Source organism: Phalacrocorax carbo, chromosome 11 (genome assembly GCF_963921805.1).
Source record: "Phalacrocorax carbo chromosome 11, bPhaCar2.1, whole genome shotgun sequence".
Classification (NCBI taxonomy): Eukaryota; Metazoa; Chordata; class Aves; order Suliformes; family Phalacrocoracidae; genus Phalacrocorax; species Phalacrocorax carbo.
The window spans coordinates 2,140,541-2,163,457 of NC_087523.1; the positions used below are offsets into that span (position 1 = coordinate 2,140,541).

General features: G+C 48.3%; 3 protein-coding genes across 7 annotated transcripts in view; 1 reads left to right on the top strand and 2 right to left on the bottom strand.

Annotated features, from left to right (window-relative positions):
• Nucleotides 1–3,757: 3,757 nt before the first annotated feature.
• Nucleotides 3,758–8,703, bottom strand: TAF9B (TATA-box binding protein associated factor 9b). Its single transcript, XM_064462825.1, has 7 exons — nucleotides 8,594–8,703; nucleotides 8,437–8,518; nucleotides 7,285–7,421; nucleotides 7,076–7,210; nucleotides 6,204–6,285; nucleotides 5,501–5,614; nucleotides 3,758–5,031 (listed from the first exon to the last, which is right to left on the bottom strand). The coding sequence occupies exons 1-7, from the start codon at nucleotides 8,642–8,644 to the stop codon at nucleotides 4,865–4,867; spliced, it is 768 nt and encodes a 255-aa protein (XP_064318895.1). The 5' UTR covers nucleotides 8,645–8,703; the 3' UTR covers nucleotides 3,758–4,864.
• A 2,733-nt stretch (nucleotides 8,704–11,436) lies between these two features.
• LOC104052927 (growth hormone secretagogue receptor type 1) lies at nucleotides 11,437–14,481 on the top strand. The gene is made up of 3 exons (XM_064463576.1): nucleotides 11,437–12,926; nucleotides 13,777–14,043; nucleotides 14,426–14,481. Exons 1-3 carry the CDS (start codon nucleotides 12,074–12,076, stop codon nucleotides 14,479–14,481), a joined length of 1,176 nt encoding a protein of 391 aa, XP_064319646.1. The 5' UTR covers nucleotides 11,437–12,073.
• A 630-nt stretch (nucleotides 14,482–15,111) lies between these two features.
• Nucleotides 15,112–22,917, bottom strand: part of LOC104039347 (fibronectin type-III domain-containing protein 3a) — a 49,410-nt gene continuing 41,604 nt past the window's right edge. For all 5 annotated transcript variants that reach the window (XM_064462826.1, XM_064462827.1, XM_064462829.1 and 2 more), the window contains 7 exons: nucleotides 22,681–22,794; nucleotides 22,023–22,172; nucleotides 21,378–21,658; nucleotides 20,470–20,682; nucleotides 19,571–19,737; nucleotides 18,477–18,598; nucleotides 15,112–17,721 (listed from right to left, as the gene is read on the bottom strand). In XM_064462826.1, coding sequence (XP_064318896.1) covers nucleotides 17,404–17,721; nucleotides 18,477–18,598; nucleotides 19,571–19,737; nucleotides 20,470–20,682; nucleotides 21,378–21,658; nucleotides 22,023–22,172; nucleotides 22,681–22,794 — 1,365 coding nt within the window. In that variant the 3' untranslated portion in view covers nucleotides 15,112–17,403. The remainder of the gene's footprint in view (nucleotides 17,722–18,476; nucleotides 18,599–19,570; nucleotides 19,738–20,469; nucleotides 20,683–21,377; nucleotides 21,659–22,022; nucleotides 22,173–22,680; nucleotides 22,795–22,917) is intronic.

Sequence of the window (22,917 nt, forward strand, 5' to 3'; positions counted from 1 at the left end):
TGAGCAATGTAGCTATCCCTTCCTCGTACGAGGAGTGCTGGGAGCAGAGCGGGGCTCGTGCTGCTCTCGCTGATAAAACCATTCTCTGAGCTCTGTGAGGTGAGTGTTGCCTCTGGAAACTGCCCGCCAAGAGCTGTTAGGTGACTGCTCTTCTAACTTCCGGCACCTTTTTGCTTTCCAAGTGTATCAAAGACCCTGATAGTTGTAAAATATTTGTTTCAAAGCGGTTTTAACAAGCCTGTAAGTTGTGAGGGTGGCTCCACCCAGCAAAAAGGCAGCCACCTCACCCCCTGAACCTACCCCACAAACCTTCCCCTCCTTTACCCAAGGATTTAGAAACTGACTCAGGATCATTTCGCATTTGAAGAACAAAGACGCGGCACAAAGGCGACAAATCTTTGCGCAGGTGAAATGCGAGGTAACACGTGCCTGTGGCTGAAGCAAACTTGTCCTACTCTGGGGAGGCGAGCGGGGAGCGGCCGAGGTGGCAGGCCTCCCCTCGCCTGCCCCAAATGCTGCTGCCTCGCGGGCAGACACCGGAGAAGAGCAGCTGCAGGACAACAGCCCGCTCTGGCCGACAGGCTTCAGTTCAGCCGCCACTGCTGGAAGAGGCCGAGGTTTGGGACCCCAACAGCCGGTTGCGCAGTGCTCACCTGTGCCCCGAGCCCTGCCACAGCTCTGACGTGGCAGCGCAGGGCCCTGCCCTATTCAGCTGTAAAAGAAAAGCTGTAAGTCAGAAAAATGGGTTGGATTGGGGGTTTTTTGATGCACTGCCTTAGTCTCAGCCCCTCGTACTGCTGAGCTGTGCCGTGCTTCAGCCCCGGGGTGGGAGTCACGCCATCGCCTCGGGCTGTGGGACACGCTCGGGGCTTAAATCAGGACACACGTCTTCATTTGGTGTCCGTGCATCCCCCGCCCCATTAAAGAGTAAATGTAATCAATGAGAGAGGGAGAGTGCCTTTGTAGCGCACACGCAGCTAAGCCTACGTGTCACTGTGTGACCAAGCGTGTGTGCATGTGTGAGAGAATATAGTCATACATATATTAGAATAGCACAGACATAAAAGAGCAGGTGTTTGTGAGTGCTGGGTGTGGTATGTGGCTATATTTTATACATACAATGGTTAGTATATCATAGATTCCGTGGCATGCAGTATATGACATCCTACAGTTTAGCTGTATAAAATCTGGCTGATGCTGTGTGTATGATGCAGCAACACAGAACTCGAGGTTAGGCTGGAAAAGAGCCTTAAGATCATTGAGTGAGTCCAACTTTTTTTTAAATTAAATATACACACACAAATATGTGTGGTTTATTGGTTTATATTTAAGCATGCTGTGTTTTACAGTCTCTATTTTCTTTTAAAAATGTTAATTTTTTTATATATATAGTGCCTATGGCACACATATTTACACCTGTGTGTACACACCCTCTCCAACAAACACCCCCAATGAAAGGGTGTCTGAAATTATCTGAATAGAGTATAAACCTATCCATGTATTAAAAAGCATCTGGTTCTATGTGTTTTTAGCTAAACCATGTATATGTGTTAATAATATATGTGTTTTTTCATATATATGCTAGCTTATACATTCTATAGTAGTGTCTCACACATGTTATGGGTTGTGTATATAAAAAGGCTCTCTGGGCCGTGTGTGTAGCGAGAGAATACACCTGTGTGTATGTAAAGGCCTAGGTGTCTGTGCGAGCAAGAGCAGGTGTCCCTGGTGGTTCACAGCTAGTTAAATAGAGGGAGAGCTGCAATAGCATATGCTTTTTGTCTACCTGTATATTACACTATCTACACGGCTGGCTGTCGGGCGGGGGGGTGCACGCGCACGCTCGCTGCGGCGCTGCGTTATACGCGCGGCGTTAGCAGCGCACTTTATCTATGATAGTGTGGCTTTGCACAACGGGTGTCTGTGCAGCGCCCAACAGACGTGCGCACCTACAAGACCAGGAGCCTGCAAGGGCGTGTGGGGTTTGGTTTTTACATATAGCTGTGTGTAGTATATAATTATAAATAATGTTCTAATATGTAAGTATATATAATCTAGAGCAATATATAATAATTATATATTACATCATATCAATGTAAATATGCCTAATAGACGGCATACTATATTACATATGGCATATACAAAATACGCTATTATGTTTTGTTAGATATGTATTATTGTTTTATACTTGGAGATAAAAATGAAAGAGCTTGAGGCTGTGTGTGCATTTATAAATACATGCATGTATGGAAAATAGGAGAGCGTGGGGTGTGAGAGAATATATAATATAGTTTCATTTATAGCTATATATATTTGACTAGTACAGAGCTAAGCATAGTGTCTGTGAGAATGTGGATGTATATAATTTAAAAAATTACACATTATGTTATATGTTGCCAAATGTTGTACGCTGTATACAGCGCTATAAAAAGGGTGTCTTAGACTGTAGTGAGGATAAATACAGCTATATGAAAGAACAAATGCATGAATGTGTGTGTAATACAAGTGTATATATACATATATGTAAAAGGTGACTGTTTTTGTATGTGCATAATTAACTACGCTATATTCTCTATGTACACACACTATATTCTACGTATACTCTGTGCGTGTATATAAATAAAGAACAGCTGTCTGGGAGAGTTTGTGCGTAATACAGAATATACACATAACATATATAGAATGACTGAATGGACCTTTAGAGGCCACCCAGCCCAACCCCCTGCAGTGAGCAGGGACAGCTTCAGCTCGCTCGGGTGCCTCAGAGCCCCGTCCGGCCTGACCTGGGATGTGTCCAGGGATGCGGCATCGACCACCTCTCGGCGCAACCTGGCCCAGGGTTTCACCGCCCTCAGGGTACAACATTTCTTCCTTACATCCAGCCTAAATCTCCCCTCCTTTAGTTTAAAACCATCACCCTTGGCCTGTCACAACAGGCCTTGCTAAAGAGGTCGCCCCCACCCTTCCTACAGCCCCCTTTAAGCACTGGGAGGCCCCAATAAGGTCTCCCCACAGCCTTCCCTTCCCCAGGTTGAGCAACCCCAGCTCTCACAGCAGAGGGGCTCCAGCCCTCGGCTCAGTTTTGTGGCCATTTGTATTTTTTTATATATTTTTATATCGTGTATTTATATCTATATTTTATATATTAAATATTTTATATTATCTATATGCTCTATATAAAAGGCCCCAGCAGAGCAGCCTGGGCTCAGTGCGAGGCCGGGACTCTGCCGTGCCTCGCCTGGGAGGGGGACGCCGCTCCCCGGCCCCGCCGCAGCGCCCACCACACCCTTCTCCTTCCCAATGCGCCACGAAGAAGTTTTTTAATTCCATCTTTCTATAAACCTTCGCGTTGAGAAGCCCCACGTCTGCTCTTCCTTCTCCCGCAGGGAAACGCCGGTTTCACGCAGCGCTTCTTCAAGCGAACAGGGCAGCGGGTACAAAGCGCGGCGCAGCCTCAGAACCTGCAGCAGGAGCCAGGCCGGGGCAAGGCGAGGGGCCCCCACCCGCTTCGCTCCTGAAAAACGTGTCACGAAGAGGCAGTGTTCATCGCTGCACCATTTTAAGAGCTGGTATATTCAATTATTTGTGAACCTCTCAGGGCTTCAATAGGAAATTGTGACTTTGCGCTTGCCGCTGAGCCGGGCTTTGCGCAAGAGCTCCCCCAGCCCAAGGCAGGCCAAGCTCAGCATGAGAAAAGATGCACTAGGAAGGGCGGTGCGAGCTAAAGCCTTTACCAGGAGACACTGTTAAAAACACGCACCGCTTTGTTCATTGTTTACTATATAAAACCACGTGCAGTTTATTCAGTCCTCCAGCAGAGCAGCGCTGGGGCCCCGCTACGCCGCAGCCGCACCTACAGGCACCCGGCACATCGGGCTCGCAGCCCAGCCCGGGCGATTCGCCCTTCGCCAGCTCCCGCCACGACAGCAACGTTTTATTCAATACACGTATAAGCTCGAGCTTAACGAAGTGGCGACCGACAGAGGTGAAACTCTTTGGAAATAAATAAAGGACAAATCTTGGCTGCGCTTTTACCTGTTCTCTAATTTTTGAGTTGTGGGTACTGGTGTAGGTGTTAAGGCCAATAGAAACCACGGATTAAGCCTGGCGATATTCAAGAAGCACTTGGATGAGGCCCTCAGAGACATGGTGTGAATTTGGGGTGTCCTGTGCAGGGACAGGAGCTGGGCTCGATGGTCCTTGCGGGTCCCTCCCAGCTCAGGGCATTCCATGATTCTGTGATTAATAGGAACCAGTGACCAGCCTAAGGAAGTGCTCTCCAGAAACCTCCTCCTCTACCCCTTATCTGCATTGCTACTGGTAAGAGGCGGCCTTCCCGCCCCCTGGAACTGCACGTGGAGGACAGTGTATGCAACTAACACGCCCTGGAAGCAGCAGATGTATTGGGAGGAAAAAAAACCCGAAGGCTGATATTCCCCAGGTACATCCCACCCCACCCCGGACTCTGCTTTTGGCGTTATCTGCAATGATTCTCTATGTCACACCACCCAGCGCTTTCTAAAAAACGTTTTTACTGGGCACAGGGCGGTACTGCCAGCACCTGCTCGCCAGGCTCCCGAGGCACGGGCACGGCTGTTAGGAACACAGCGACAGAAGAGACATGAAGGCTGTTCCCCTCCGCCACAGCAGCCGGCGCTCACCGCTGCCGCTGAGGGTCAAAAGGCGTTACGGGCCACGGGAAAAGGTTAGTTGCTTTTTCCTTCCTCCACAGGCAATGATCTCTCTTGCGCTCTGCACCCAACTGGCTATAAACAGAGTATTTACACGCTCTCACGCCATTTACAAAGGACTCTTGGCAAAACACCTTACGGGCCTCAATATGAATCACTGAAGAAGGGGATCTTCACAAGTTATCGTAGTCATCGTCATCCTCGTGCTTCCTTTTCAAGGGATTTGACTCGTTAGACGTATTCTGTGACGATACCATATTTGTAGTAATAAGAATGTTCTTCGGGCCAATTAACGAAGGATTAATTAGAACATTCTGCACTGTCGGAGTGGTTGGCGTGGCTGTGAAATAAAAGAAAAGGAGCCATTGAATGAAAAGCTTGAGAAAATGAGTTGATTTTCCCCACACAAACAGAACTTCCAACCCAATAAAGCAGCTACTAGAACATTCTGGGCTGGAAACCCTGCAACGATCCGAGAGCGAAGCAGAGAAGACGGGAGAAGGCTCATGGGGTGAGCACAGAAGAGCGAGAGAGCACAGAAGTGGCAGCACACCTTCAGTGAGGGAAACCCGCCAGAAACGCCGCGTTCCGGCTGACACCACAGCGCCAGAAACAGGAATGAAAAGTAGAGGCGGGCTGAGCAGCGCGGGGCCCGCCTGCCTTACGGAAGGAGACAGGGAAGACCAGCGATATTAAAAAAAAAAACAGAAGAGGCGAAGTAATTTCCCATGTTATTAGTATAAATTAATTTCCGTTCTGCTAAAAAGAACACCAAAAAGTGCTGCTGATCCTCACAGCTCATGTTTTACCTGACTTGACCGCTGCCTGCGAAGACGGGATCTGCACGGTGAACCTCTGGCCCGTCAGCGACACTGGGGTGCCGACCTTTGTTGAGACGGATACTGTCTGTGCCGAAGGCGTACCTGAAATCGGAAACAACTCGGTCAAAAGATCATTTAAAAAAGAAAAACAAACATACTTGCTCTCATAAATTTGCTTTCAGAGCAGAACCTATTATTTTCAAAGAGGCGGGACCGTGCAGGAACCTACTGATACTGGATATACACGAGGCAGGTTCAGCACATTTACTCAAAACCCATAAAACCGCAGGTGAGGAACACACAGAGTAATGCGTCAGTGCACAGGCTCAGTCACGTATTTTGTGAACCTTTTAAGATCGGATGTTATTTAGCGCTCCTTGTAGTTCAGTGTCGTGCTTACATTGAGGAAAAAACCCTCAAACTGCTCTAAGTTTCTTGAACAGCCTCTTCACGTGTAGAAGTTACCACAAATCCAGGAAGAAAACCGAAGGATGTCAGTACGTACACACGTATCAAAGGTTACACCATCCTTTTTGAAACAAATTTAGTTTTTATGATGCCATCAAGCAACGCTACGTTCAGGTGGCACCCAACACACCCTCAGCGGTTGAAGCACGCTTTAAATTACTCCCCATTATTTTTTTCCCTTCATAAAATCAACCCTGAAAACCTCAACTGAGCCGTTTCCTACCCAAAGTAGGAGTGCTGGGCCTGCTGCTCACGGCACCGACGCTCAGCCGAGGGACCGTGATTCTTCCTGCAGAGGAAGAGACCTGTCGAGAGAGAGCGTTCAGTTTAGCCTCCCCTTAGAAATTAACGGTTTTTAACCCAGGAAGAAGAAACGGTTCTTCCCACAAAACCACAGAGAGCCTATTTCACAGCAGCAACACGCCATTTGTGTTCCGACACAGACGTTCTCAAACCCTTCACGGGCTGAACGTCACCAGCGCGAGCTGGAGAGCTCCTGGGAGATCGGCAGGCGGCTGATCTGGCAAACAGCGCTCGGGTCAATCGCGTGAGCTTCTACTGGAAACAATAACTACAACATTTTTGTCAGCAGTTCTTCTACTCTATAGCTAGCACCACGGCACGCCCCACATCCACCCTCAGGCTCAACTTTTAAAATTCTTTCTTTAAAATGGGGGAAATAAATACGAAATCCTACACACCAACACATTCAGCATTTTCCAGCAAGCAAAGCAAATCTTTTCTCTTCCCTCTAAAGCAGGAACAACTAAGGCATAAGCACAAAATATCCTTTAATATCTAAAGCCGTACTTTTGCCTTATACCAACATTCAACTCAACAATTTTACTTCAATGCTACAAAGATTCACTGGTGCATTTTTTAAAACACTTTGAATTTGAACCTAACTAACAGTAAAAATACATACAAATTCCTAGAGATAACGACCACTGACCTCGTTTCAGACGCTATTCTGACATGCACAGGCCAGCGTTTGCCCACGCGGACCCTTCAGAGGTGTGAAAAACTCTAATTCTGAGAATGTTCCTGACAAACAATGTGGGCATTAGGAGAATCCTGCCCTACCCAAGCCCTTACCTTCTTCTGCAAGGACTTCAGCCTGTAGTTGGGAGCCGTCAGGCAGTATCTGTCAGGTGGAAGCCGGGGTCCAGAATAAGGCTTTATCAACGGCAGCGGTGTCTGATTTTTCTGCCTTGCGATATCTAACAAGAACTGGAGAGACAGGGTTACCTTCCTACCCAAGGTCTTTTATCGCACTCTGTTATTATCAAAGCAGTTTTACTTACGTCTCTCGGAGGTGGAGATGTAAATGACTGGTCTGTTCGACACTGGATCGCCAGCCTCACATCATCCGCATCAACACTGGATTTCTTTGCATGGCTTGAGTAAATTTTTGCATCTTCCAGGATAGTAGTCACATACCCTTTGAGAAACAGAACCTCTCAGTAAGGTGGGGCTGAAAGAAATGGATCTTTCCTCCCTGATCCCACCTGGCTGTCACCGAAAAAAGACAACACTGCGACCTCCAAGGGCAGGAAGGCTCTGCAGAGGGACCTGAACAGGCTGGATCAATGGGCTGAGGCCAACTGTATGAGGTTTAACAAGGCCCAGTGCCGGGTCCTGCCCTTGGGTCACACCAACCCCAGGCAGCGCCCCAGGCCTGGGGCAGAGGGGCTGGGAAGTGCCCAGCGGAGAAGGCCCTGGGCGTGCTGGCTGACAGCCAGCTGGGCATGAGCCAGCAGTGCCCAGGGGGCCAAGGAGGCCACCAGCCCCCGGGCTTGTGTCAGCACTGGTGTGGCCAGCAGGAGCCGGGCAGGGATGGGGCCCCTGTGCTCGGCACGGGGGAGGCCCCACCTCGAATGCTGGGCTCAGGTTTGGGCCCCTCGGGACAAGAAGGGCCTTGAGGGGCTGGAGCGTGTCCAGAGAAGGGCAGCGGGGCTGGGGCAGGGTCTGGAGCACAAGTGTGCTGGGGGGCGGCTGAGGGGGTTTAGCCTGGAGAAGAGGGGGCTGAGGGGAGCCCTTCTCGCTCTCTGCAGCTGCCTGAGAGGGGCTGGAGTGAGGGAGGGGTTGGTCTCTGCTCCCAAGTTACCAGTGACAGGACAAGAGGGAACGGCCTCAAGCTGCGTCAGGGGAGGTTTAGGTTGGATGTGAGGGAAAATGCCTTCCCTGCCAGAGCGGTCAGGCCCTGGCACAGGCTGCCCAGAGAGGTGGGGGTGTCACCGTCCCTGGGGGGGTTCAAAAACGTGTAGACGCGGCACTTGGGGACATGGTTCAGGAGGCCTGGGGGTGCTGGGTTGGGGGTTGGACCTGATGACCTCAGAGCTCTTTTCCAACCTTAATCATTCTATGATTTTGTGATTTTGAAGGCCGAAGGGGGTAGCACTGGGCCGGGTTTCCCCTCCCTGCGCCCTTCCCTCCAAGCCCCCCCTGCCCCTTACTGTAAGCGAACTCCAGCATCTGGTTGATGACGCGCGGCTCGTACTCCGTGATGCCCATGTCCTTCAGGATCTGCGCCATCACCTGCAGGGCGGAAAGGCACGTCTGAGCTCCCCCACACCACGCCGGCCCGCCCCGGTCCCCCGGCCCCTGCCCTACCTGCGCGTCTTTGGGAGCGCTCTTGGGCGACGCCATCTTGGCCGCCTCCATCACTTTCCCTCGCCTCACGGCGGCCGCTTCCGGTCGCGTGACCCGGCTACGGGGGCCGAGAGGCCGGGGGGGCGGCGGTTGCCATGGCGACGCGGCCTGGCACAACGCATGCAACAATTCTTTTTTAATAACAATATTTGCGGCGGTAAAGCGGTACCCGAAGCCACAGACCGAAGCCACAGACCGAGTCTGACGGGTTCGGGGGAGTTGTCCGCCGTCCCCCTGAGCTGCAGAACAGCCGTAATGCCAGCCGCTTGGCCGGCGATGGCGCAGAAGGGTGCATTACTTCATTAATGACTTTGATGGCCACTTTTTAAAATTGTCAGCATTCCCGAGATTGACGAAAAACACGAGTTTTGGCAGCAGGACTTTTAAAGCTTGTTCTCTTAGCAGCCAGGGATCTCTGCCTGCATTCCATGCAGGTCTCATCAAAAGCTTCTCTCTCGCTTTCTGGTGCAAAACAGAACAAAAACAAACAAACAAACAAAAAAAGTGTTTTCTTGTGACTTTGTCAAACAGGGGGAGTAGCAGCATCCCAGCAGTTGTGTCATTAGCCGAGCTGGTCCAAACGGCACAAGGGCTGGAGGAAGCTGCGACACCCGCACCGGAGCAGCTGATGGAATGGGGGAGAGACGCCAGCCTCCTCGGAGAGCAAGCTGGCACACACAGCTGTTACTTTGCGATCCCTCTGGGTCACCCCTGCAACGCGTTGCAAAACACCCATGCCGAGGGTGACGTTTAACACCCAGGAGCGAGCGCTCAGCCTACCTAGATGTGAACGCAACATTCAGATCTGACGTGGACCCCGTATATACACGCTGGGATGGCGGCTGGCACCCCGCGCCGCAGGTTCGCCGCTGTCGGGGGTGCCAGGCTCGGCCTGATGGGGCAGAGGCAGCCCCGCGGCCACGGCAGCGGCGGGAGGAGCTGGAAAACCCGTGCCCAGCACGTGCCAGGGCTGGAGGTGCAGGCGGGCGGAATGCCTCCGCTGAGGCTCTTTGGCTGGAAGTGCTGTAGCGTTACAGTCCAAGTCATTTGACTTTCATGAGTCAGAGCATATTACACAAAAACATCCTGCGAGGAGGGAGCGGAGGATGAATTCCAGACACCGACCTTAGACAACAAACAAAATCCACTTCTTTTTTTTTTCCCTTGTTTTAGGGAAGAGGCGGGGGAGCTCTTCCATCGTGGGCTGGATGGAGGCTGTGGGTCAGGCTGAAACTTGGCATCACCTGCCATTGCTGCCATTTATTCCCAATGCAGTAAAAGAAGACGCAGCGAGCCACTTTGCACAGGGGAGATATTTGTCCTTGAGGCCACAAATGCCTTCTGTGCGGGCAGCTGAGCTGGAGCGGGTCTTCCCGGCCGTGAAAGCGTCCTCCCCACTGCCAGCCCTCTGGGGCATGGCCGCGCCGTGAATGCCTGCGTTCAGCTGGCTGCGGGGGCACGGCGCATTGGCCGAGTGACAGAGCAGTCACCCTTCGTCTCTGCCTGGACACGGGTTTCTTTCAGCGATGGAAAACAGGAAACTGGGTCACGGCGTGGCCAGGCTGAGCGCTGACTCCTCCGTCTGCCACTGCTGAAGCAGGGACGTTTGTCAGAGGCAACTGCCTCCCAGCTGGGAGCGATCTGCTCAAATAAATAGGGACAAGATGTGCACGCGGTTCAGGCCATGCGAGTGTCTGCCGGTGGGGGCTTGGCCCCACTTGGGGTGTGCCGTTTAACTCCCCAACATGGGGTTAGTTAAGCAGTGGGAATTTCTTAGATGGGGTTTGTAGATGTGTTATGGTGCAGCAAAGTAAAGCCTTGGCACACAGACTGCTTTGCTTTTTCTTCTGAGGTGTTTAGGTGCCTGAACCTCTTAAAAAAAAAAGCCACACAGCCAGCGCTTCTGCCTGTTGGAGATGGCAGCAGGAATCTCCCCTGCGCTAGAGCCAGGGATCTGTCAGCACAGTGTGGTGGCTGTGTTCAGCACTGACCTTTCGAGCCCAAACCCCACACTATTTGGCTCTACAACATGCTGGCACTTGAACAGTCCTTCAGGCAAGAAAAACTGCAAAGAGCAGAACTCTGAGGAGAACGGAGGAGGTTTGTTTTGTACCGGGTACCCCGCTTACATCTGCCAGCACCCTCGTGCCCAGGTGACGGAGGACTTTCTGAGGACCCTGGCCAGGCACATCCCACCGTTGAGCCGAGCAGTGTGCACGGCCTCGCTGGTGCCCAGAGTCCCCGCTCCTCCGGCTGTGTGCAGTTAACCTCCGGCTTCCAGGAGCCTTCCCTCACATCTGCCCTTGCACTGGCCCCTTTTCCCTCACCTCCCCCACACTTGCCAGCTCATAACCTCTTATCTTTTCTGAAGTGGAAAGTACATCAGGGCTAAGTGGCAGACTGTCGCATTTTGAAGACTGATGTTCAAATAAAGGCTTACCCATCCTATCTTAATAATGTCATTAAAGCACTGCCAGTAGAAATTTCTCACTTGGTGGCATATGCTGGGGAGGAGCTCAAGTGGGAAAGGCTCTAAGTAAACAGAGAACAATGGAAAATTATGTAAATGGACCAAATGGGCTAATTAAATTTCCAGTATCAAAGAGCTGTTCGACCCTACCTGGTAACTGCAGATGTTTTTGCAGGGTAAGGAAAAAAGTGGAATTGGCGGGGCGGGGGGGAGGGCGGCATGTATTTACCGCAGCATCATTAGTTGTGTGGGGGTGGAGGGAGGAGGATGGGTGACCGCATAATGGGCAGCACTAAGGAAAACGGCCACGAAAAATCCAGCAGCCCCAGCTGATTTCCCCAGAGAATATGCGACATGCCAGGGAACGCTGGCACCCCAGGGACCTCCCAGCACAACGGCATCCTCGCTACCAGCAGCAAAAGCCATCCTGTGTGTGAAGTGCCCATGCCTGCCGGCCGCGGTGACCGTCTGAGCGCCTCCCTGCTCCTCAGAGGAAACTGCTCAGCCTGAAGATTTCTACTTGTGGTGCTCGCAAGTGCTGGAAGGATCTGGCAAACCGCTGAGCACATCCGAGAGGCTGTTCCTGTCCAGCGCTCCCTGGGAGGGCTGCCTTTCCTCGCAGCCCCTCCGCCATCGATCCGGAGCCCTGCCGCCAGACCCGGCTCTACACACTTAGTCTGATTCACAGAACTTGAAAGGAAATCTAAAAAAATGGCCCTTTTCCAAACACCGCAAAGCTAAGGGTAAATATCAGCACGGTAAATATTGTTTTATAATGGTCAATATCGTTTTTAAAAGGTTGCATCTGGCAAGTGCTGGATGTGTGACTCTGCTACTCCTTTGCTTCGCATAAAATAGACTAATTGGCACTCAGGTATTTATCGTCATCAGCTAAATGGTTTTGGACAGAATTTTTTTTTTTTTTTTTTAACTGATCATGTGAGAATCGTTGCGTAGAGGGCTGGTGTTGGATGCTCGCTTTGAAACATGCCCCTCTCTTGCTGCGACTCAGGTTTCCATCGAAGGGGCAGGGGAAGCCAGCCCTGCCCTCGGCCTTGAAACCAGACATGGGCTCCACCTCGAATCACAGCTATTTCAGAAATGACACGGACCCCTCGGAAGACCAGTCTTTTTCTTTGTTTGCCGTCCATATTTTGGTGCCTGTGACAGTAATTTCCATCATCCTGTTTTTCTTGGGAGTTTCAGGGAATTTGATAACGATAGTCGTTTTCAGACGCTCGCAGGAGATGAGGACGACAGTGAACATGTACCTGTCCAGCATGGCGCTGTCGGACACACTGATTTTCCTTGGCCTACCTTCCGACCTGTACCGCCTTTGGAAGTACAAGCCCTACATATTTGGGGATTTTCTTTGCAAGTTCTTCATTTACCTGAGCGAAACGTGCACGTACTGCACCATCCTGCACATCACCACGGTGAGCGTGGAGAGGTACTTCGCCATCTGCTTTCCCCTGAAAGCCAAAGCCACCATCACCAAGTGCCGGGTGAAACGGGTCATCCTGCCGCTGTGGGGCTGCTCCCTCCTCACCGCCGGCCCCATCCTCTTCCTCTTCGGGGTGGAACACCCCGACGGCAGCGTGCCCCAGGAGAGCTGGGAGTGCAGGTCCATCGAGCGCGTGGCCCGCACGGGGCTGCTCATGACGATGACCTGGGTCTCCACCATTTATTTCTTCCTGCCAATGCTCTGCTTGACTCTGCTGTACGGCCTCATCTGCAGAAAGCTCTGGCAGAGCAGGCGGCGGCTGCCGGACTGCCAGGCTGCGGGCAGGAAAAGGTCCCACGCGCAGACTGTGAAAATGCTGGGTAAGAGTGCTTTCAGAAACCCAGTTCTGAAGAGCTGCCTTCTTTAATCACTCCCCTGGGGCGTAGAGCGATGCGGGGGATCGTGGAGAGGAGGGACAAAACACACATGGTTACACAGGTTTAAAAATCAATGGATTTACACTTAATTTGTGTCCCCGGCTGCACCGTGTTCAGGCGAGGGACCTTACTGCACGGCAGGGAAGCAGAGCAGCGTGGCTTTTCCTTGTTTTGAGGTCACATTCCTCACGTTCCCCCGCCATCTCTGACCTTGTGGGATTAAATTAAAGAAACTGGAAAGTTCAGTCACTTAAAACCAAACCAGGCGCTTCCCCTGCTGTGGCAAGGAAAGGGTTTTAAAGCCATTTCCCCTGCAAAATTTCTCAAGCTTAGTGACTGTGGCTTTGTCCGGGATGGCAACAACTCACAGGTCTGGGCTCACATGAACATGGTCTTTATCCCCTGCCAGCTGCTCCCCATGCTTTGGTGCAGATGCTGAAACCAGGAGGGTTTAGGTCCCCCTCCCCAGCCCTCTGACCCCTCCCTCCCAATCCCCCTCCCCCCCCCGCCCCAAATCCTCCTCTGCAGGAAAGGAGCAGCACCCATGACTGGAGATACCTTCAGTAAAAACATACCCTATTTTAATTGAAAAACCAATTAATTTTGTGTGCAACTGTAAGCCCTCGTTGCTTGACATCACCAGCAACCACAGCACAAAAGCAGCCGGGCGAGGCAGGAGGTCTTGTCTTTGCCTGGTTAAACTTCACAAGTTCATGTCTCGGTCCTTATATAGTTTAAAGAGGCAAAATAAACTCTGCTGAAGACGACTGAAGTGTGCTCTCTATCTCTTTAGCCGTCGTAGTCCTGGCCTTTGTGCTGTGTTGGCTCCCATTCCACGTCGGCCGAATCCTCTTCGCCCAGGGCGAAGTCATCCTGTATGACCTCACGCAGTACTTCAACCTCATCGCCATGCTCCTCTTCTACCTCGGGGCTTCTATAAACCCCATACATTACAACGTCATGTCACACAAATACAGGAAAGCGATGAGCAAAATCCTGCATCACAAGCGACCTCAGCGCTGCAGGAGCCTGCCCAGGAGTGAGGTGGTTCCTTTTGGAGGTACAGAGCTCGCTTCTTTCACGTCAACCGTTCAGCATTGACTTCATTCTCACAACCCCAGCATTTTGCCAGCAGCGTTGTGTGTTAAAACCCAGGTAGATGGTGCACATGGACGCTGGGAGAGGTTTTGAGGCTGCACGTTCGGCTGCTACGCGTTTCCTCAGGCAGGTTTTCTGAAGGTTGGAGCCGATTCATGTTCTTCCTGCGCATAGGGGCAGGCACGGGGGAGGCTGGGCTCTTCTCTTCAGAGAACCTCCCGGCCACGCAGCCAGACTTAAGCATCTGCAAAGCTCCCGTCAAGGGATTTGTCTGTTTTTGCAGACTAGGCATTTTGTTAATTGCAGACCTGTGAAACATAATTGAAGTTACTTTCTTCCTGCAGAAGCCGAGAGAAAGTGGAAGCTAAAGGCAGGCCAGCTGCTCGCTCTCAGCAAATAAGCCTAAGAAATACAATCTGTGACGTACTTGAAAGTGGGAAGAAATTACTCATTTAGTGGGCCTTCTTCCTACAGCCTGATTTATGGCTCACCCCTCTGGTCTCTTGATAAAAGACTGAAAACGAGGGAAGCAACTCTTGGTCTTTATTCAAGCTACAGCCAGATTTCCGCCAAGTCAGAGCCCGCCTGTGCCGGGCTCCACGGCGAGAGGCCATCCTTGCCTTTAGAGCTCACCCGAAGGGAGCAGGGCCAAATCAGACAGGGGGGCGATGGTGGGGGAGGGAAGCGGGAGCAGAAGGCGTTCGCCCCTCTCCCTTGTTTGTAAAACAGGCGAAGGCCAAGCCCAGACCACCAGCTCGCGGGCTGATCCCGGCACCCTCCCGACCTCACATAAAAGGGTCCAAGAAACCACAGGGCTCGGTCCCCCAGCTGGCACAGCTCTCGGAGCAGACTGGGTTGTGCTAAGGTTCCCACAAAAACATCTTCCTGGAAGCCAAGTTATTTAAGAGGGCTCTTAATGACACTTAGTAACGAGGCTAAACATGCTTCCTCACCCGAAAATACACGCTTGCACCCCTGGCTGCTCCCGAGTGAGATGAAAATCCAAAAAAACACACACACAACACCGTAGTCAAATCTGAATACATTTGTATTATTTATTGGCTGTATTAAATATATTATCTATTTGATAGTTACAATTTAGTAATACAATGCATGGCAGCTTTAACATAAGTTTGAGATACCTCAAAATTACAATATGAGAAAACCGAAGAGACCTAACAGATTAATGCCACCGGGGTGTATCGCTCTGGAATGGATAACGGCCGACGTCACACCTGCGTTGCGGTCGGCTTTCACGGATACCTTCTGGAAACGTGAATATTGTGTGGCAATTACAAAAGAACGTCCTTTCGCTTTTTAGGAGTCACGCACGACTTGTTAGTATTTAACTCTGCAATCCTAATTTATCTTTTAAAATTACCGGAAATATTATTGCCAAATAAACCTCTACAAACTTCGTTCTAAGAGTTAAAGAAATAACCCTTTGGCAACAGAGATTTGCTGAAGGCAGTCTTATTTGCTAAAAGGAGACTATGAAGAGAAATACCGACAGATTGTAAACTCTTCTGCAAACTAAAGCCTAGTATCTGTATAAAACTCTTTTCAACACTGGAGGGAGAGATTTCTATGATATAATAAACGATTAACTTAAAGTTCTGCTACAAGTAGAACCATACATTCAAACATACATTTTCCAGGACTTTTAATCAAAATAAATAGAGTACAAAATGAAGAGTACATTTTGAAAAGATTAATTTCAGATTGCACCATAAATCTACTTTTAAGAGTATTAAGCGATACTATGTCATAATTTAGGTTTTCCACATCTGAGATACAACACAATGCCTCAAACTATAACGCAACATTAAGTCATCAACCGCCATAGGAGAAAGACCCTTAAAGTGATTAGTTACGGGAACTACTTAGCCTGTAGCACTATCACATCCAACATTCCACGTACAAGCGCATCGCTCTGATGGATATAAAGTGTAGCCGCAGTCTTTGCGAAACACGCCGAATCTACCTTTCTCTGGCACGTTCCAAATGCTATTGGGAAGACCCATTCTGAAACACGTTCGAAATCTGTGAGCTCCAGCTTTCAAAAACACCCGATACAAAGCTGTCAGACTCGTCTGTAGGTACTCGCAAGCAGATTGAACAACAGTCGTATGTAGTGCACAGTGTCCACAAAAACATACCCGCCAGACAAACAGGACGAGTTTCAGAGAAGTTCATCGCAGGCTGAACATTCCCATCTGGAGAACAATGGAATGTGAAGCCGCTACCACGGGGGCAGCGAGTCATTTAAAACATCGTATAAATGTTATCTAAAAAGAGTTCTTTCATGTACAATTTCATAATTCAGATTAAGTTAGAAGGGCATCCAAAAGCAGTTCGAACTTCTTATTTTTAGGTTAATAATAGTACAAAAACATTTGCTCAGTTTGAGCCAAATAGTGTAACATTTACCATAAATGCACTCTTTCTCCTTGAAGACAATACCTGTGCTTTTCTGAAAACACTGCAAAGATTTAATCAGAAACACAGGAAATTACTTTTCTCTCAGGCACTGAGAGTGAAATGTGGATTGGGCCAACAGCTGCTCACCAACAGCAGAAAGCATTTCATTCCAAAATGCACGATAGGAAAAGGGGGCCTCTTCTGCCGTGTTACGTACGAAGGCCTTCGCTCTACGGACGTGACGTCCTGCTAACCGTCTGTCTAGCATCTGGATTAAAAGCCTAAAAACGCTGGCACCCTCTACTTTAACACTTGAAATGATTGTTACTGAATCCGAAATACTAAAATAACTGTAAAGTAGTAATATCACTAAGTCAATATTCTGCTTTCCTTCTACAGTATATTAAATGTGGTATGCTCTAGTAATGTTCTGCAATACAGTACTGTTCTAAGCTTAAGCATTTGTGCTGCTGTATTTCATGTATACCAGACTACAATACCCGAGGAAACACCGCGGATCGACTACCGCTGCTCTAGTTGTACTTGAAAAGGACTTGTTCTACCAGTGCCTTCTCTCTCCAGCTGCCAAAGGGCCCCGCTTTGAATTCAGAGAGAGGAGGAGTGTGCACACACACACACACCAGCGTGCACGGTAAGGCAGTTTTCTTTGCTGTTTTATTAACAGCTAACCCTGATTACAGAGGACCCAGGATTACCCTTTCTACAAGAAATCTGTGTTCAGCATTTGGAAAGGACCTGCCAACCCAGCCTCACTGTTAGCCAGCAGCAGAAGTGGAAACGCACGTAACTATACATTTCCAGCTATGATTTTACTTAGAACTAACCATAAATACCCGAAATAGCTTCTGTACGAAAAGCTGAGAACTGAATAGGCTCCCCTCTACTTGATTACAAAGTACTGAATGACAACAGCAAATAAAATAGCAACCACCGCAAATCCGCAGAGAAGAACGATAGCGATGAAGCGCTCTTCACGTAACGTCTTCTTGGTCTCCGCCAACTCCGTCGTCACATCAGCACACGGTGGAACCAGCTCTGGTTTCTGAGATGAGAACACTGTACTGGGACTGTAAGGTCCATACAATTCTTGTGATCCAGTCGAGTCTTGGGACTGACGGCCAGCGCAGACTCTGATCCGATATTCACAGTTTGTCTGCAAGCTCGTGAGACGGAAGGAAGTCTCTGGTCCCTTGTACACCTGGTCAGGAGGAGAGAGGGGACCACTTTACGTGGGGATGATCCTACAAGCCCGATGCTGCCTGAAGTTGTTCGCTTCAAGCCAACTTAAAGTCTCAGCTTTCATTTCTAAAGAATTTACCATTTGGTTTCTTGTGAATAATCCAAAACTTCCTGCTGTACCCCACACCGACAGACCCTGATTTTGAAGCTCAGAAAACCCCCCAATCTTTCTGCACAGCTACTGCTCTGCCTGTGTGTAGCCCTGCTGCTGAAGCGCTGTCTGTGACTAACACAGGTAATGATGCCTCAGACCTTAAGATTTAAGAATCAAGAGCCACGGGAAATGCTGGGAGATGAGGATAAACCAGCGTTAACCCACGCCTCGGTAACCAAATCACCCAGCAACTCTTGAGCCCGCCTTCGCAGTCATTTGCTTTTACGGTATAAGCAAAGACTCAACAGGGAACTGAAACATCATGATCTTTAATCTGGGGCAACCTTTGATGCTGGGAAGGGGCAGAAGGGCAGGACCCTAAACTGGAAGCTGTCCTCACCCGCCGCAACCTTAAAGCCTCATTGAGAGGAGCTGACTGAGACGCTGAATGGAGCACCTTGAGAGTCAGGGCTGTAAATGGAGTCCCTTGCTGAAACGAAAGGTATCCCTGCCACTGGCAACACCAAACAGAACTGGAACCTTCAAATATAGACATCTTTTTTTGCAGTAATTTTTCAAAGTAAAAAAATCTCAAGTTCATCATGGTAAATAAAAGGTACCTGATCAAACTCTCTCCCAGCAGCAAGCTGAAGGATGTAAACAATGGGATCTCCTTTCATCGGCTGTAACGGTTCCCACGTGATCTTGTAAGTGTTTTCTTCCAGCTGATTTGCTTTGGGTGCTAGAAAAAAAAAGTGATTTGTTGGCATTTCAGAAAAAGAGAACAATGGCCTCGACAAACGTTCTTGCTTTTTCAATCAGAAGAAAATAGCCCAAATCACCAGTTATTACAGTGACTCATTTTCACAGTTAATGGAGCAAACGGGCACTGGTTTCGGTGACAACAAGGGAGTTTTCTCACTCTGGCTCAAAGTACGCTTTGCTTTTGTACCTTCTCCATTGAAAAGGTTTCAGTTCCAACCCAAGTGACTGGGCAGTGTAAATCTGAAAGCTGAAGGCTTTCCCAGTGTACTTGTTGACGATGGAGAGGTAACAGTCATTCAAGTAATTTTAAGCCATTAAGATTTGTTTAATTCTTTCCTTCTCTTTGCTATATTTCATGACACAAGCTTAAGAGGTGATCATTATAGTATTTATAGGTTACACTTGTCTGTCTTTCAAGGGGACAAGATAAGCTTCTGGCATCTAACGCTCACGCAGATGAGCGGGCACTTTCAAACTGCTAGAGAAAACAGCATTTATGTCCATGTACCGTGAGCTGAAATTACATGTTATAAACATGGTGAGCCAGTTAATTTTCCTGCAGGTCATTAGCACTCAGATCTTCAGAATGACTTTTTCTCTAATGACAATATTTAATGTTCATATTAGAAAGCAAAGATCAGCGGAATTATTTGGGCTCTCATTTGCCTACATCCTGTTAAAACCCTGAAAAATTACTTTCCAGCTGAAAATGGGTCAAGGAAATGCTTCCTGGCAGGGGTGGAAGAGCTACGGTGTAGGAGGTGACCACACGCTGGTCCTCCACCAGCAGAGCCCTTCTTACACCAAGATAACGCCTGTCATAGGTAGCTTCTGTTCTCTGTCCCACAGAGGCCCTGGAAACAGGCTAGACTGGGAAGAGAGTCGGGTTTTACCATATAACCTAATACGTAAACAGCTTGCAGAAGTTTCTGGTGCAGCGTAAGCTCACCTTTAAGAGATGCGGGTGGAGACTTAGTTGTAGTGAAAGCGTAAACTTCAGAAAACTCTCCCTCTCCAGCATCGTTATACGCCTGGATTTTGAAGTAATATGTAGTGGATTCACTGAGTCGCTGTACCTTGTATGTATGACAAGGACCGTTATAAACGGTAACAAACCTGGACGAAAAAACAGAATAGATACAAATGAGTATTATTCAGTAATCACTAATTTGTACGTCTGTCATAAGCGGAACATTTTCATATCTAACTTAAGTATAAAAAAGTGACAAGATGTTGCAGGTGCCCGGGTTTTCTGCATACATGCACAACGAACGCTAGGCAGCTTGAGTTCCGCTCCGGTCATCGGCTGTTCGTGATGTGCATTAAATCAGCAGCACAGACCGTTCCGGCTTGTGGAAGTCTCCATTTGCGTTCACAAAGCGTTCATTCCGCCCGTCTAGGCGCTAAGCTACAGCCACACACAGGCTACTGCTGAAACTATAGGACCAAACCCTTGATTTGAATCAAGGGAATAACCCTTGTATGTAATAGATATGTTGTAATTTCAAGGTAAAGAACAGCTGTCAAGTCCGTATTCCTTACGAGCAAACTGGACTCTGTTTTAGAATTTCCAGAAAAAAAACCAAGAACAACAAAAAACCAAAAAACTGGCAACATGGGAAGATGTAAGATTTTACTATTTAAATAGTAAATAGTATTTACCGTTTGCAAGTAAATACTAGTGCGACAACAGCTATTAACAGCATTTCTGGCTGCAAACTAAGGGGCAACCTTTGGGATGCCCAAATGTCGTACCGGTGCAAACAGAAGCGAGCATACTTCAAACGTCGTAAGAACTTGATACGGGGTTGTAAAGCAGCAATACCCTTAATGCCCTGTTTATCTCACCTGCCAAACCTGTCCTCCATCTGCAAGTTGAACTGCGTAGGGTTGGTAATTAAAGCTCTGCTCGGACCTTCGCCCCATTTGAGTTTAAGGCTCTGGTAGCTGAAGACCACACATTCAAGATGAGGAGGGTCAGGAGGTAGTGGTTTCGTTTTGGCTTTAATGGAATGACTGAAAGGACCAACTCCAAAGCTGTTTATGGCCTGTATTCTAATCCTAGAAGTGTGAGAAGAGTAGCTATATGGTTAATTTGCTGAGGTTCCTGAAAAAAATGCTAGGTAATAAAGCAAGAATTAAAATCTGCAAAGAATATAACCCCAAACAATAAAGCAATTAAACTGCAGTTAGAAATTAACTACAAAAACAGCCTACTTCAAAACAAGTCGACATTAATTACGTTATTTTCAACATAATGAAGCTTCAGCGTTTCTCAGTATTGTTCAGGTTTACTCCGTTCAGCGAACAAGCGCCTGGGTCTTCCACGTTGACCTGAACTGTTTGCCTCCCACTGATGCTGCAGATCCACAGCCTGAACGACGCTTTAACCGAGCCTGAGCGCGCACCACAGGAACAGCTGTTCTGCTCTAATTTGTACATCCATCCTCTTTGGTGAGATACCGATCATCCCATTACACGCGTTGCTTCCGAATAAAAATTTCTAACCCCAGAAAAATTAGAATAAAGCCTTGGCTGTGAGACAGAACGTCAATCTTAATACAGCAATCTTAACTCTTGCCACTAAATTTGATTCTGGGTACAATAATTTTATCTTTTTGGTGTTGCAGAGTAAATTCGGCCGATGGTCTGTAAGCCGAATGACAAATTGTTCTAAAAATTTAACACACTACCCTCAAAGCTATTGGTTGAAAATCCCACAAATGTGGTTCCTGAATAAAAGGATAAATTATTACCTGTACAGAGTGTCAGGCAGCAGGTTCTCAAGAACATGGCTTGTATTTCTTCCAACAGTCACAAGCTGCTTTTCCCCATATTCTATATTATATCCCGTGATCTCTGACCCATGAGAACACGGTTCTTCCCATTGAATTGCAAGGCACGTTGATAAAGGAACAGAAATTTCCATTTGATCTTCTTCAAGTAAATGCAGAACTGACACTGCTGCAGGCACCGACGCGGGGGTTGTCACCACACCAGTCTCACCAAACAACCCAACTCCAGCGACATTCACGGCCTGAAAGAGAGACCGCGTGTTGTTTGCAGAGTCTACGTTTTTCTAACCAGAGAATCATGCCTATCGCGCTTCCTTTGGCATGTTCTTAAAAGCAATTTGGAAGCGAATGGAAAGATCTTCCAAATAAAGTGTAAATACGGCAAAATGTCTGGTATTTAACACAGTGCTACATCTAAATTTCATTTCTAGAAACACATAGTTAGGAGGGACTGGGGCAGAAGGGAAAGCGTTTTTACCCATTACCTTCTATCCTGCATTAGTAGGTGACAGAACATAATTTTATTCACCTCTAGCTGAAGTTTTTCTTCAAACTGCATGTACTTGTTTGTTTGCTTAGCAACACATAACACAGGGCTTGTCATACCTGGACTCTGCAATAATACGTGGTTGCAGGTGTGAGACCTTTTACTTCGTAGCTCTGGCAAGGGCCGGTGTAAATGAGATGCATCGATCCTTCCACCTGCCCCCAGTCCAGCCTGTATTCACTGATTTCCGCACCATTGCACGCAGGACTCTGTGGGTTTAAGCGATAAATTTTCCTTCAGCTATTGCGCATACATATGTTCACCGCACAAGTGTGATCTCTCACTACGCTGAACAGAGACGCTGGAACAGAAGCACCGGGGTTGAAACCTGATGTTTTTTCCGCCAAAGCCAAGGGCATGATTTTACATTCAGCCTGTTAAAAGGTTTCCATCTAGACACACGTCTGTAATAACAATGCAATTCAGCCCAGAATTGATTGACTCACTCACTCTTACCACTTGGATGAATCAAATGTATTATATACTAGTTACCATACCACAAGGAGGATTAAATGTCACCCAGTTCATTCAGTTAAGATGGAAATTCATAGCTGGCACAATTTACAAAATCAACGCGTACCTCTACGAAGAGATGTGCTCAAAATATTCCACCTCAACATTTGTTATTTCTTCCATTTCTCTGTATCATACGTGCAACACTAGAATTCTAAAAGCCAGATATTAATTTGTGTATTACTGAAAATCATCAAAACCTACCTCCCATGACACTACAACACAAGTTGCACTTTTACAAGTTATCAGGGGTTTGGAACATTGATCTGGGGGCCCTGGAGCGGTAGAGATCTCTGCTTTGTCAGAGTGAGGGCCAAACTGCAAGAAAACAGGATCACATGAATACAGCAACAGCAGTAGGGCAAAAACTGATGTGCAAGTGTATCAGCTGAAGAGAACAAATTATTTTTAACTTGACAGAGAATTATATTAGTTTCACAG